Source organism: Chaetura pelagica, unplaced genomic scaffold, assembly GCF_000747805.2.
Source record: "Chaetura pelagica isolate M959 unplaced genomic scaffold, ChaPel_1.0 scaffold914, whole genome shotgun sequence".
Lineage (NCBI taxonomy): Eukaryota > Metazoa > Chordata > Aves > Apodiformes > Apodidae > Chaetura > Chaetura pelagica.
In genome coordinates this window covers 263694-278285 of record NW_009953061.1, presented here as the reverse complement: position 1 = coordinate 278285, position 14592 = coordinate 263694, and the positions used below count along the sequence as shown (strand labels likewise).

The 14592-nt window shown below is 48.9% G+C and overlaps 1 protein-coding gene across 1 annotated transcript in view; it reads left to right on the top strand.

The window, feature by feature from the left end:
• NCKIPSD (NCK interacting protein with SH3 domain) overlaps positions 1–12750 on the top strand; it is a 30107-nt gene extending 17357 nt beyond the window's left edge. The window contains exons 7-13 of the mRNA XM_009996678.1: positions 5–87; positions 1517–1655; positions 6490–6570; positions 7866–7994; positions 10182–10274; positions 11801–11973; positions 12547–12750. Coding sequence (XP_009994980.1) covers positions 5–87; positions 1517–1655; positions 6490–6570; positions 7866–7994; positions 10182–10274; positions 11801–11973; positions 12547–12750 — 902 coding nt within the window. The remainder of the gene's footprint in view (positions 1–4; positions 88–1516; positions 1656–6489; positions 6571–7865; positions 7995–10181; positions 10275–11800; positions 11974–12546) is intronic.
• The last annotated feature ends 1842 nt before the right edge of the window (positions 12751–14592 follow it).

The following is a 14592-nucleotide window of genomic DNA, read 5'->3' as shown; positions in this document are numbered from 1 at the left end:
ACAGATGCAGACCCAGAAGTTTGCAAGAAAATGTGCAAGAAGAACGAGTTTGAATCTGTCCTGTCCCTTGTGGCATATTATCAGATGGTAAGGTGGCAGAAGGCATCAAACCTCTTCTTTTTGAGATTTCCATGAAGATGTAAAAGAGCAGGATTGCTATGAGGAATGTATGTATGATGTTTCCACTGGGTAGGGCAGTTCTGTAGACCATATGGAGTTGCCATACAGACCTTTGGCATGCTGGCTAATGTCAGTGCTATCATGCAAGCTGTATGGAAGAGCAGAGGGTGCTGGAGGCATTGGAGCAGTAGCTAGCACTGGGAAGGGTAAAGCTTGCTGCTTTTATTAGCTCCATTGAGGGACAGAATCAGCATCACTCATGTCTAAGGGAAGGATTTACGAGGATGCCTTGGGAAAGCTGACAGGCTGTGACTGCTCCTCTTTTAATTGATTAGTGCATTAGTAAATAGCTTTGCTTAGGAAAGTAGGTTGTGAGTAGAAGCCCTGGGAGTGAGGAAGGAAAGCTGTATTTGGAGGAAGAAATGGGAGTTTTGCCTTCAATGCCTGTGCAGAGTTGCTTTGCCCCTCTCCTCCCTGGAACTTGCTGATATAGGGAGTTGGAAACTTGTCCCCATCTTGTCCCTAAGTTCCCAGCTGCAGCACATCAGGCCTTGTGGCATTTAGCTTTCATCTAGTACTTGTCTGTTTGAAGCCAGTGCTCAGCACTGAGTGCAGTAGCACATGTGAGAGCAGTGAGAAGGCAGGGTTAATGGAGCTGGGTGACTGTGACTGCCTGCTCTTCTCTGACCAGCATTTTGAGGAAATCTGGCCAGGTGGAGAGCAGCTGGATCTCCTGTCCTGGCTGCTCATGCCCAGTGCCAGGGCTGGGCTCACTCCTGCTCTCTGAACCCTGGGGTTGTTGGCTGAGGCTGCAGTATGAAGGTCACCCCAGCAGCATTGCTTCTCATGGGAGCTGCAGGTTGAGTGTTGTCTTGGATCCCTGCATGTCCCAAAACTATCTGGTTTTACCCTCTGCTCCCACCACAAACCCAAGAGTTTCACAATGGAAGCAGCTGTTCCCATCCTGTTTGTTAACCACCACATGCTGAAGAGGGTTTGCAAATATTGTGTGGTCAGGAAGCACCTTCAGAGAGCTGTGTTAGCAGAACCTCAGTGTGCTGAGAGAATCCTGGCTACCTTGCAAGTGGAATCTCTGTTTGCTGGGGATGGCTATAGGTTGGTGATCTGTATCATATTAAGTGGGGCATTTCAGGTCTGAGCTCTGGGTGCTATCCCATCTAGCAGCCTGCTGACAGCCTCTGGCCAGCTCAGTTGTGATTGTTATGGTAAAAGGACTCCTGCACTGTTGTTAAAAGCTAGTAGAGCTTCTGGGTTCACTGTGACCCTGGGAGAGTCTGTAGCTTCCCAACAGTGGGAACTTCTAGCCAGTTATGCCTCTGCCTTAGAGCAAGCCCTCGTCTGGGACATGACTTGATCTAACAAACTGTTTTGGCAGGAGCACAGGGTGCCGTTACGGCTGCTGCTGTTGAAGTGCTTTGGAGCCATGTGCAACTTGGATGCTGCAGTCATCTCAACACTGGTCAACTCTGTGCTGCCCATGGAGCTGGCCCGGGACATGCAGACTCACACACAAGGTGAGCCAGGGCTACTCTGCCCAGGTCCCCAGGAGTGTGACTTCCCATTAGGCAATGACAGCAGCACTGGTGGCCCATCACTGCCTGAGTGCTCTATGTGCCCAGTGCTCTGGGGAGAAGGGTGTCTGGTTTTACAGCTGTAAGTGGAGAATGCACAGGAGGGGAGGTTTTGGTCCAATGATGCAAGGCTCTCTAGCTCTTCAGTGTGCCATTAGTGATATGCATCACTTCTTGTAGATGTCTTAAAACACATTTTTGAGCTGTTCCAGTTTGTTTCATAATGTTGACAGGAGATGCCTGTAGATCTCAAGATCTCTTCAGCTTCTTATAGGCAGTTTCTACACCAGATCTTTGTATTGTTTGTTGCTGGTGAATGAGATGTGTGCTCGTTAAAGGAAAGGACCTTCTCCCCACCACTGAACCAAGGAAGATGGTAGTGCTGTTAACAAAATTATGGTGCTCTGCAGGATAGTGCCACAGCCCTTCCTTCCCCAGCTCTTGGCTTTCCATACCCAAACTTTGCTCTCTTGTTCCTTCTGCTTCATGGTCCTGCTCCCTCTTGTTAGGATGACCTGTCCCTGATAGTTTCTCTTAAAGGGATGCTGGAAATCCATTGGTTTGTGCTAAACATAGTCAACATTTAAAGTAGCCATTGAGTGATCAGGTGGATCAAATCTCAATTTTTGGAGCCCCATATTTGGAGCCCTGCTGCCCTGATTGCTTGTTGGTTTGCTGTGAGTGTCATGGGGCTGTGTAGAAGCTTAGTGATGAGATTGAGGAGGGAATGACAAGTCTGTGCAGAATAGGGACTGTCACATCCATTTCATGTGAGCCAAGTAAATGTCCAAGACAACAACTTTGGATGGACCTAATAGATGTCCCGGTCCCCAGCATCCCACCACAGCCTGTGCCAACTCAACTGTGGAGGACAGGACTAACAGGGCTAATCTGGTCTCTGCGAAGGTGTGTGAGATGTGAAGATCAAGCCTGTTGCAGAAGGCTTTGTGCTCCCCTTTGCTTAAAGGCTTTGAAGTGCAGACATTTCAAAGGTGGAGAATGCCTGAAAAATAGTGTCTCAGCTCAGAGCAGGGCACTAGTGATGTAGGGAGGGGCTGAAATCATTATGCCTTTGTTTGCTACGCTTTCTCTTTATGCTACTGGTGCTTATCAGTTCCATGCAGTGAACTTATCACACTGTTAGTGTTTCATCTGGCTATGCATGAGAAGCCTTTTCTCTAGGCTGAGGTTTCACTGCCCAAGCAGCAAATAATGTTTGGTTATGAGGCTCTGACTGTGTGACAACATTACTCCTGATTTTGTACTGCCAAAAATAAAATTGGTTGTGCATCCATCACTAATTCATAAAGATTGCTTTCTGGTGAGTATTTCCTGCACCATGCTCAAACTGGCTTCAGTCTCCTGCTCTAGAGGCATTAAGCTCTAACTCAGGTGACTTAAGTCCACCTTTGCTGATCACAACATAGCACTTGTGGTTGGAGCAGCCTTTATCCCAGCAAGTGTTAGCTCTGCTTTGGAGACCTGGAAAGCATTGCAGTGGAGGTGGGTGAAAAGTGGCTCTGCTGTGTCCTCTGAACTGGCAACCTGCAGCTTCTCTCAGTGTCCTTTCTCCCCCTGGCTTTTTCTCAAGGTGAGGGGTTTTTCCCCTCCTTGCTGTTATAAGTAGATGGTGCAGAGAAGGGTGAAAATCTGCTTTTCCTTTGCTGACAGATTGCTTTTGGTTACAGAAGGCTCCCAAATCCATGCCCTGATCCCGTGCTGTCTTCCTTCTGCTAAGCTTATGGCAGGCGCTTGCACAAACGTCATCTGTGTAGCATCCAGTCCCCTCAGCCTTTGCAGTGGGGCTGCAGAGCAGTGACCATCCTTGACCCAAATGTGTCTGTCCTTCAGAGGTGTTTTAGGGCATTACTAGTTCCCTCCTGCCATTCTGGTTCTTCCTGCCAGCAAATGCCAAGAGGTACCTTGCATGAAAACATGACCTTGAATCCTAGAATGACTTAAGCTTATTCTAGTATTAGAAACTGGGGAATAGCAGCTGATCCATGACACACTGTGGAATATCTAATCCCTTCTGTGGATGGCAGGAGCCCGAGCAATTGGTGCCAACACTAAGCAACTGGGAAACGTCGAGCTGGCTGCAGCAGCTCTGTGGGATCCCTCCTGGCTTGTTGCTGCAGAGCAGCAGAAGCAGAAGCTCATTGCCTGGTTGCTGGTGCCTTTGATGAGAAGATGCTTTACCCTGGGGCTGGTGCAGGCATCTTGGCTGCTGGCCAGTTCTTCTGCCAGATGCTGGGGTCTTGCTGCTTCTGGACAGCCACTTCCCTCTGCTGCAGCTGGTCTGCGCATCTATCAGTGTTAGAAGAGCTTATAATAAGCTACAGCGAGGCAGAATTAGCCAGAACAATTCCAAAGAAAACAGAGAGGGATAATCCACTCTGTAATGGTGACTTTCTCCCTGGTTGTGCCTCAGTGTACATGCAAGTCAGCTGCTGGACTCTTTTTATTTGAGTTGTAGACAGCTGTGTCTGCTCCCAGTGCCCAGATCTTGCACTGCTGTGTTTAAAGGTTAGAAGCAAAGTCTTGAAGGCCTCTGAGAAATGATTTTCATATATAACAGCAGCTTACTTACCAGTACCTCAGCAGGCTTCGGAAGTGCAGGCTGGTGAGCAAACAGCCACATCTCTGCTGCCTTGCCTGGCCACTTGAGTGGTGCTTATCACTCTGTCACCAGCAGAGTCCTTCTGCTTCAGGAGAGTTGTATTAATGCTATTTACACTGGTGCTGCTCTGGAAGGAAAGTAAGCTGTGCTTTGTCTGGCAACTACTCTGTTCTTCAGCATGGTCAGTCTTGAATGAATCTGGCTGCAGCCAAGACACTCCAAAACCTTGTAGAGTTTGGGCTGAGCAAGTGCAGCAGGTTAATTTGGATTTTCCTTGAGTTCAGCTTTCTGAGTGGTTTCACCCTTCTTTGCTTTGGTGCCCTTAGGCAAACCCAATAAGATTAGCCACCTAGTAGTAGAGTCTGCTGTTAACTGAGATGAATGGACATCAATTCATGGCAGATGAGCCAAGGATGTGTAAAACTACCCTCCCAACTCTAATTAATCTCTTCCTCCATATTTGCTACAACCACATGTTTCTCACTGGCTTCTGGTTCTCAGACCATTATTTCATTGCTCCTGGTGTGATAAGAGAAAGTGTTTTGGTCACAAAAGCCTTACTAGGAACATGGTAACAGCAGGTCCCTATGTCTACCTACTGCAGCATCCTGCCTCTGATACCAAACTCCTGAAGCTGTGGAGGAAAGAATAAGGAAATCTTGTTGAACAGCTTGTCAGATTCTGGCTTCTTATATAAGTATGAATTGTATTGAAGTCATTAAATATCCTCACTCTTTGTTTATCAAGAGGACACAGAAGTTTCCAGCTTTCCTTTGTCGCCACATGGTTTAGAGTGTTCTCATACAAACTCTTAATCTTGTTAATGCTGTAGTATCTCTGGTTAAGCCCCAAATGCTCTATTCTAAGCAAAATATTTGCTGTTTGAATGGGCATCTTGTGAAGTTCTGACCAAGTCTTGTTCCTTTTTTATGGAAGCTTTGCTCACAGAGTTGACCTTCCAGGGTCACAAGGCTGGAATTAATCTCCAGTATTTTTCCCCCCATGCTAACAGTAAATCTGAGAGCTGCCAAGTGTTGCAAGTCCTTTGGCCAAGCCCAGGAGTATCTGGTGACAGTGAAGGCATCAACCTGTGCAGTAAAACCACACTGCTGGGTGCAGATGCTTAAAGATGGGTTGATTTGTGCATAGAGAATTGAAATGTCTTAGAGGGTTGGAGGAGGCACTAGAACCACCACGTATTGTCCAGGTAAGCAGTACTGCTGGGAGGAGCATCATACATTGAAGGGACTTTCTCCTCTAATGAAAAGTACTTTTGGTCAGTCTTTTATAAATGCCCCCTCCGTTTTCTTCTAAGTGTCCCCAGGCTCTTTCTGGTAGATGCAGCTGAACTTCAGCCAGTATGTGTGATAACCTACTCCAAAAGAATAATACTCCTTTTTCTATAGTCCTTGGCCTTGCTCAACTAGACAGAGGCTACATTTTATTATGACACAGATCCTATTCCATGACTTTTTTTTTCTTCTGCAAATAATCTACTGAGGTATATTCATTAATTAAATTTCAGGAAAGGCACTGTCTGTGGTTCTGTGGAGTATTCACGTACAGCTGCTGCCAGCAAAAATTGTGTTGGACTAGCAGGCTGTGGGAAGTATTAATACTGGAGACATGTATGGCCTGGGAGGTGGGCAGATGCACAGCCTGAGTCATGAGCAGTGATCTGGTCTCCTCAGGGACCTCTTGTACCTCTAGGCAGAGCTGAGGTAGCAAAAGTAGAGCAGTGCAGAGACAGTAACGAGCAGCACAGCGGTCCGGGGGTGGTGTTGGTTGGAAGAGGCGGTATTTCAAGGTGGCCAGATGGCTGCTTTTTCTGGGTTCAGTAATTACATAACTATGGGATGTATCCTGGGACTGTGCAGGGGAGGCTTTTGATTATTCAGATCAAGTTTGCCCAGATCCTCTTAAGTGGAGGGGAAAAAAACACGAGAACTGTTGTGATTATTTTTAAATTGCTTTGGAAATGCATGGTGCAGGTGTCTGGTGTGCCTAAACGGGAGAAAACACCCTCATAGCTCAGTAAATACAGGATCGAGGAGCAGTCTAATCAGTGTTAAATGTCAGTATTAAACGTGTGACTTCCCAGCTGCAGCTGGGGTACAGTGTTTTGCATCCTCTAATGGTAGGTACTTTATCTTGCAGATCATCAGAAGATGTGCTACTCGGCACTGGTGCTGGCAATGATGTTCTCCATGGGGGAGCCTCTGCCATATCACCACTATGGTAAGAGCAGCTTGTGCTCATGGCTTGGTAGGACAGCAGACATGATGATGGGACATCTGGGGTGTGCTAGCAGGCACAGGGAAGGGACCTTTCCTGGTGGCAGAGGTGGGGACATCTAGGGGAAAGCCCAGCAGAAGCAGGGTGAGAGTAGGGTCTGCTCTTTATTGATTGAGCCTGGGTGCTGAAAAACTGGGCTGAGATGCCAGATTTCCAGAGGGAGTTAGAGCAGTGTAGGACTGGTGCCATGATGCAGAGGAGGTGGATTTGCCAGCACTGTGACCAAGCAGCATTTTGTTTAACCTCTGTCCTGTGTGAAAGCATCTTGCTTGTCCTGGAGACGTTCTGTCTGCTGATGAGGCTGAGAGCCCAGATCGGTCCATAAACACCCACTGAAGCTGTCGGCTGCATAATGAGATCTCTTCCTGGTCTCCCTTCCAGTGGAATGGTGCAGGCCTGTGTATTTCAAGCTCTTAGAGAAGGCAGAGATTATTAAGGGCATTGCAGTCAACAGGGAAGTACAATTGTCCCAGATCTGCCTGTTTTATCCTTTGTTCTTTCATTTCAGTCTTAGCCAGAAAGCACTGCCTGCCTGCTTCTTACCCTGGCCTGGTTGTGTTCCCCTGGTTGTGTTCCCCTTCTTGGGAAACTCTGGGCTCAGTTTTCCTAGAAATGCAGTAGAGATGCTATGAGCATCTCCTCAGCAGCTTCACCTTAACATTCTGGTAAACACATACAAGATTTAAGTCAGTACAGTAGAGACTGTAGAATGAGCCTCCACACCTTCTGCTCTTCTCTCCTCGTGTAACCCTGGCAGTTATTTCCTGCAGGTTGTTTTATTTGCATGAGCTCCTGAACTTTCCTAATAGCTAAACTGAAAAATGGGTTGTTACTAGTGATCTGAATTATTGCTTTTTTTTTTTAAATAGATGGGTTAAACCAGTGGTCAAGCATACAAATCTCTTCCTTCCTGAAATCTTCATTGGCAGCAGTGGTGCTGAGACAACAGCCAGAGCAGCATTTGGTGTTTTATTTACTCCAAAAACATTGCCAATGGGGGACGAACTTTCAGTGTTCCCCTGCACTGTGGACTGTTCTCTGAGCCACTTCTCTCTCACCCAAAGACACTTCAGTGGTCCCTCTATTCTGCTTACAGGGTTGTTAATTCCCTGGAGGCTGACACTGCTGCTCCACTAATGGTTTTTAAGCATAAATGCATGGAGAAGTGGTTTGTGTGGTCCCTTGTTGCTCAGTTTATTTTCACGGTGCTGTGAATGCCCCTCTTTTTCCTTGTGCAGAACATCTCAACTCTCAGTTTGTGCAGTTCCTACTGGATGTGATTGAGGATGGGCTGCCCTCAGACACCACTGACCAGCTGCCTGACTTATTTGTCAACGTCCTTCTGGCGTTCAATCTCCACATTCCAGGTTGGTTTGGTTCAGCCCTGCCTTGGCAGGATTTCAGTGGTCAGGACCAGTGAGGATGTGAAGAATGGGGAGGGAGAATCTCACTAGAACTTCAAGGAGCTGTGATAACCTCTCTAGCTCCCCTAGCTTCTCTCAATACATGGTGTTCATTGTACAGTACCCTAGAGGAAAAAGCAGCCTGAGAGCTGGTGTCCAGCCAACTGACTGTGGGGGGCACTTCAGCTCTGTGAAGGCCAGCTCGTTTCTCTCAGTACTTCAAAGCAGTTTCTGGGCTGCTCTTGCAGAACATGAGTGGGGTTATCATAGGCACAGCTGATTTGGGCATTCCTCAGTGCCAGGCCAGAAGGAAAGTCCTCTGCCTTCTGTAGGTCTTGGCAAACCTTCTGCTTACCTGGCTGCACCTCTTGAAACTCATTCAGTGCCCATGTGTTTGGGCCAGGCTCTTCAGCATTGGCCTGAGCTGTGCTGTCTCCTGAGTGCCTTTGTTCTCTGTCCTCCCTCCCCTGCTGAGCTCCATGAGACCAGAGAACAGGGCTGCTCCCTGGAGAAGGGCAATTGCCCTCTTGCTGCCTGTGAATTTTGAAGCTTGTTGGAAGATTGGAGAGCAGTTCCAGGTCCTGCTATGAGGGGCCACTCTTTAACACAAAATCTCCTGTTACTCCAGTGGTCTTCAGTCAATTAATTTCTCTTGTTCTGCTTCATGGCTTTATCCTTAGCTTTGGGGAGAGACGGGAGGATAAAGCAGCAAGGACATGTCCAGTAATTTACCTGTTATTTTGAGTTGCGCTTCATTAAAATTTATGTGAAAATTTCTAATTTCTTGTGAAAGTTGATTTCACAGAGACTGATTAAATATGGTCTCTGCTGCTTTCCTTCATTACCACTTCTCACAGTTACTGGTGTGATTCCTGGCTGCAGTAATTAGGCAATATTGCATGACAGGCAGTGTGTTTCTGGGGAGCTATTGCCCACCTGGGGTGCAGCCAAGAGCAGTGACTTGTTCTGTGATGATAAGAACATGTTAAATGATGTTCAAGTTCCTTATTAGTGAATTGGATTTTTATTCCTCTATCTGCAAGATTGTTCTATCATACAGTTCAGTGATCACAGAATCACAGAATGTGAGGGGTTGGAAGGGACCTCTGGAGATCGTAATGATCATGTTTCCAACAACTTTGAGTTACAAAGAAACCACCCTTATACCTGAAGCCCATGAAACCAAACTTGCTTCAAGCTGATGGAATATTCAGATAAAGCAATGGCTACATGTTTTCCTCCTTATGATGATTTTAGACAGCTACTATGGGGAGCGGTGGTGTTTTGGTCGTGGTATCTTGGTCTGACTTGGTAAGCTTTTCGTATGGAAGACTAACAGTTTTAGAAGTACTTACTCCAGAATTAAACTCTATTGTTCTCACAAGTTAAATATGAACATCTGTAAATTGAATCTGCAAGGCCTTCTCCTAAAAATATATATTAATGCTTTTCAGTGTGAAGGATCGTAAAGCACTTTGCAGCCTGTGAAATACTGTAGGGTTGCTAGTCCCATGCCACAGAAATAGCCACACTGCTGTTTGGAGGCTTCTGGACCTGTGTACTCACACATGTATCAAGTCTGGCAGGGTGAATGTATTTTAATTACGAGAAATTGCCCCCAGAGCAGCTACATGACACTTCCTAGAAGTCTTCAGCACCTTCCCTTGCATGGCCTCGTGCCGAGTGCTGGGAAGAACAACTTCCCCCTTCTGGCATGCTCCTGTGACCTGGATGTCCCTTTTTATGAGAAGGTAATAAATTCCAGTAGGGCACTGCTGATGTGAAGTATGAAGATACTGGAGTGGAGCCCTTGGCTTCAGAGTGGTGTGAGCAGAGGTAAAGTTTCACAAGATAAAGCTTTTGCAAGGTATTTCAGAGTGTTTGGCTGGCTGGACTGCAGCCTGCATGTCAGTCAGAGGCACATAGAAAGCACAAAGTCCTTGGTATTTCATGTGTTCTTTCCAAATTTATTTCACCTTCCCTCTCCTTGCTCACCCACTCTGTGGGCTGGAACTTTTCATAGCCCTGGTAGACTGTGGTTCCCCAAAACTCCACAGAGCATTGATGTGAAATAGGAACCCCCTACTATTTTTTGTTCCTACCATGGTCTTCAGAAAACAAAGGGATGTGCTGAACAGATTTCTTCCTTAGTTCCAGAACACAGTGTGATCATGACTACAATAAGCAAGCACTCGAATGTCAAGACTTTCACAGAAAAGTTGCTGCTTCTACTGAACAGGGGAGGTGAGTGTTGGTGTCACTGTTCCATGCCTGGCAGGTTGTGCATCTAATGGTGGCTCATGGAGATGGGTCTGGTGCTCGTTAAGGGGTGGGATGTGCTGGAGACGCGGGTAGCTGCCTGTCACTCAGGACATGCTGCTTCCTGGTGAGTTGGTGAGGGTGACAGGTTGCATTGCTGAGGATGAAGCTGCACTAAAGTGATGCTTCTGGCAGCTAGGAAGAGAGAATGGGCCTCTGAGTTGGCATTTCCATGCAAACTGGTCCCCTTGTACTTCTGGGTCAGATCAGCCCCATCTCATGGCATGGCTGGCTGCAATGTAGGCAAGCTCTTTTCTGGGGAGAAGGCTGGTCATGGGGCACTCCTGTCCTTAGGCAGAACTCCATCAGCTCTGGCACACAAACTGCAGCCCGTGCTGGCAATCATCTGCTGCAGGGCACAAATCCAGAGGGAAGTCTTGCCTTCCAAAATGCTTAGAGTGGAACTTCCCATTTCAGAACTGCCAGCAGAGGGTTAGCCTTGTGTCTGCTTCAGGCATAGAGTGAAATCCACTGTACGTGAAGAGATTTTGTAAAGCAGATTGCTAGAAAGCTGGAGATCTCCACAGGAAGAGCAGTGCCAGGTATTTCTGCCTGTGCCTCATGCCACTATTGTGCTTTCTAATACCTGCTGGAGCACAGGGGCTTTCCCTGAGATGCATTTTGTTGATTTGCTGGTAAATAAGACATCCTGTGATGCTCACAGCTCATCTTCCTCTGGCTTTAGTTCTCTTTGGGGTTACAAATCACTGTCTCCACACTGTATCAGCTCGAGGGCAGCCGTCATCTCACTGCTCTTCTGTCTGGCCTCCTCCCAAAGCCTTTGTTTAGCCCTTTCCCTGCCAGATTCCCTGCAGGGATCACGTTACTGTGAGGGGCTGGGGGAAGAAAGAGGGCGGCCAGAGCCTAATGAAGATGCTTCTCTTTTGTCTGCCTTGACAACTGGTGGGCAGGGTGGATGGTGGGGGGCTCTGGTGTCCCAGAGCCCCTCTTGGGGTCTGCAGGGATATGTAAAAGAACAGGCTGTGAGGTGTTTCTTTTCTTGCTTCTGGATGGTACTAGCCTGTTCTTTATGGTGAAAGCTCTTTTCTGGTACAGGCTCTGATGGGCTTTTCTGAGGAGTCATTGGACCAGACTTAATAAACTGGGGAGAAAATTGGTAGCTGTTGCACAAAAAAAGGGGGTCCTGAGAGGTGAGGTGCTAATGAGCTCTCACATGGGATGGTAGGTGAAACATAAACAATGATTAATGCTAACGCTAATGAGCTTGGTCTCAGCTTGGTACCCTGCAGAGCTGCCATCCTGATTGTGCAGCTTTGTGCAAAGCCCCAAGGTCTGCCAGCAGAAGAGGGTCTGCAAGGACTGGCTGGCCCAGGCCACAGGCAGCCTTCTCTCCAGAGCCTCTAGGGCCCAATGAAGGGATGTGCACAGATGATGAGGGTGAGGGGCAACAGGGAGCGTGTGGCTTAGCACAGTGTCTCTGCCTCCCCCAGATGATCCAGTTTGTATCTTCAAACATCAACCTCAGCCACCGCACTCAGTGCTGAAGTTTCTGCAGGACATCTTTGCCAGCAAGGATACGGCCAGCATCTTCTACCACACAGACATGATGGTCCTGATTGACATCCTGGTGCGGCAGATTGCTGATCTCTCCCCAGGAGACAAGGTGCTCACGGTGACCTATGGACACAGTGGGAAAAGGGAGCACAGACCCAAAGCCATGGTGTTTGTCCTGGCCCTCCCTGGCACCTGCTAGTGCAGGCAAGAGTGGAGTCCTGGGGTGGGCATTACATTTCTGGGTGCTCAGTCAACACAGGGGTCTCAAGAGGAAGGGGAGATTTATCCTTCCCAGCACACAGCAGTAGAAGTGCATGTTTGAAGAAGGATCTGCCTGGCTTCTGGTGGTCTGCATCCCTCTGTCAGGGACCTTTGGGAACGTGGGCTTTGTGAGTAGTAGAAGTAGGAGGCATCCCTCTGTTTTGGTACTGCAAAGGGCAGAGGATGTGTGCATGTTTGAGAGTGGGTGCAGAGCACCACTGGGTTGCTGTGAGAAAAGCAGTTTTCCATAGATACTAATGAGCCTTAAGGAAAAGCAGGTGCCTCTGGGAGTTGCTCTCTGGCTGACAGTGCAGCAGCAGCTGCTTCTGTGCTCATGCTGTAATGGAGGCTGGCATCCTTGTTTATCTCACTTTAAATCTTTGGTTGTGCTCTGTGTTTTGTCTCCCCTCCCACTTGGCAGCTGAGGATGGAGTATCTCTCCCTGATGCACGCCATCATCCGCTCCACGCCCTACCTGCAGCACCAGCACCGCCTCGCCGACCTGCAGGGCATCTTGCAGCGCATCCTGGGGGAAGAGGAGGAGGACCAGCAGTGCCAGATGGACAAACTGATCATCCTGGAGATTTATAAGGAGTTCCCAGAAATCTCTCCCGGTACCAGCTAACCGCCCCTCGCCTTGGACTGGAGTTTGAACCACTTGGATCAACGATGTCTCCTGTTGACACTTTGTCCCCATTCCCTTCCAGTACAGCTCATACCTTATATCCCTCCGTGCGAGGCCTAAGGTTGGGACAAGGTTCACCAGCCCTTTGGAGCCACCAGCAGCAGAAAGGGCAGGGGGTGCCCCCAGGCCTGGTGCTGGGGGGAGGTTGGAGCAGGGTGGGCGCTGGTGTGTGGTTTGCCTGCAAGACTCAGGCAGGAGGAATTTAGGCAGCTGGTGTTAGTGGCAAGGGCAGAGAGCCCTGGGGTGGGGGGTGTTTAGCTGTGCTGGTGTCCTGAAGCAAAAGGCCTTTGCCTTTGAGTATCACTTCTTTTCCATGTGCATCTCTCCCCGCTGTGACCAAGTGGAGTCTGCTGGTGCTTGGAAGAAGCTTTTGTAACATCTGTTTTGTCTTCTGCTGCTAGTGCCAATGTGCTGCAGCCCTGCCAAGGGGAGGTAGCTCGCTCGCTGTCTAACGCCTTGTCTAGTGAGCCTTTCACTCCCTCCTGGCCCTCAGCTTTGCCTCTGGGTAGCAGCCCACCTGGGTGGGTCATAGAGGTCTTATCTCAACAGCTGCTTTTTTCAATCTGCTTTCTAGAGCGACGTTTAAATCCAAATTTCTTGCACACTGTGGCAGCCTAGAAGTCATGACCATGTGGGTGACTCTGCCCTTGGGAAGCCTTTGGCCTGGACACAGCACAAAAACGTGTCCTGCCAAGAGAAGGCTGCATGTGCCACCTCCCTGCCGAGGGGCTGCGCGTGGGCAGGCGCGCTCTGTTCGTGAAGCCTGTGGATTTCTTGCCTTGAGCTTCATAGTAGCTCTGCCTCGCTGCTCTCCCTCTCCACGTGGCAGTGCTTGGAGGCAGCGTGAGCCTGGTGTCCAGTAGCTGTTTGTGACTATGCACGAGTGTGGGGAACCCTTATTTATATTTCCTCTAGGTTTCTAGCAAATGGGATTAACCTGTTTCCCTGTAACAGGCAGTCACACTAACGTGGGTCTCTAACATATTTGTGTGCGTGGTCTGGTCAGTCTCCTGTCCCTGGCTCTTCCTTTGCAGTATCCAGTGTAGGAGCTATTGGAAAGTGGAACTGGAAATACTGGGCACTGTGGGTTTTTTCTTAGCTTGAGGCAATGACACGAGCTATGCTCTGCAGGCCTGGATGCTGGGCACTGGGGCAGTGATGCTTGGGAATGGAGGGGATTGGCCTGGCAGACAAGGGGGGCAAGGACTCCCCTGAAGTCTGCCTGGGAATGCCCAAGCTTAATAACCACCCTCGTAGAGAAACCTATTTTTTCCCCTGTAAAAATGTATGAATGTCCAAAGGGATCCTGTATTTTCTTAAACACTAAGTGTAACATGCAGAGGAATAAAAATGTCTTAAACTGGACATCTGTGACTGTAGCCCTGCCTGTCCTGCCCTGTTGGGGGGGGTCCCTGAAGGGGTAGGAGGGGCTTGGGTGCCCACTGCCTGCTAAGGCAAAGCAGTGGGTGCTGACCCTCACTCGAAGGGGAGCAGTGCAGTGCTTTGCCCACACTCAGCTTCTTGCGTGGTGTTTTCCTGCTGCGTTGCTGGCAGATGAGGCAGGGTGGAGGGCAGCAGCCCCTGCAAAGGCCAGAGCCAGCAACTCCTGCGGGCTGCCCAGCACCACTGCTCCGGCTGCAGGGCTTGGCAGAGCTGGAGCCAGCAGTTGGCTCCCGGCGAGGCACACGCAGGCTCAGCTGGCTCCAGGCAGAGCTGCCGAGGCTGCAGCCCCCCCCGGCCGGGGTTAACCATCCAGATCGATCGCTGACAAAGCAGGGCCTG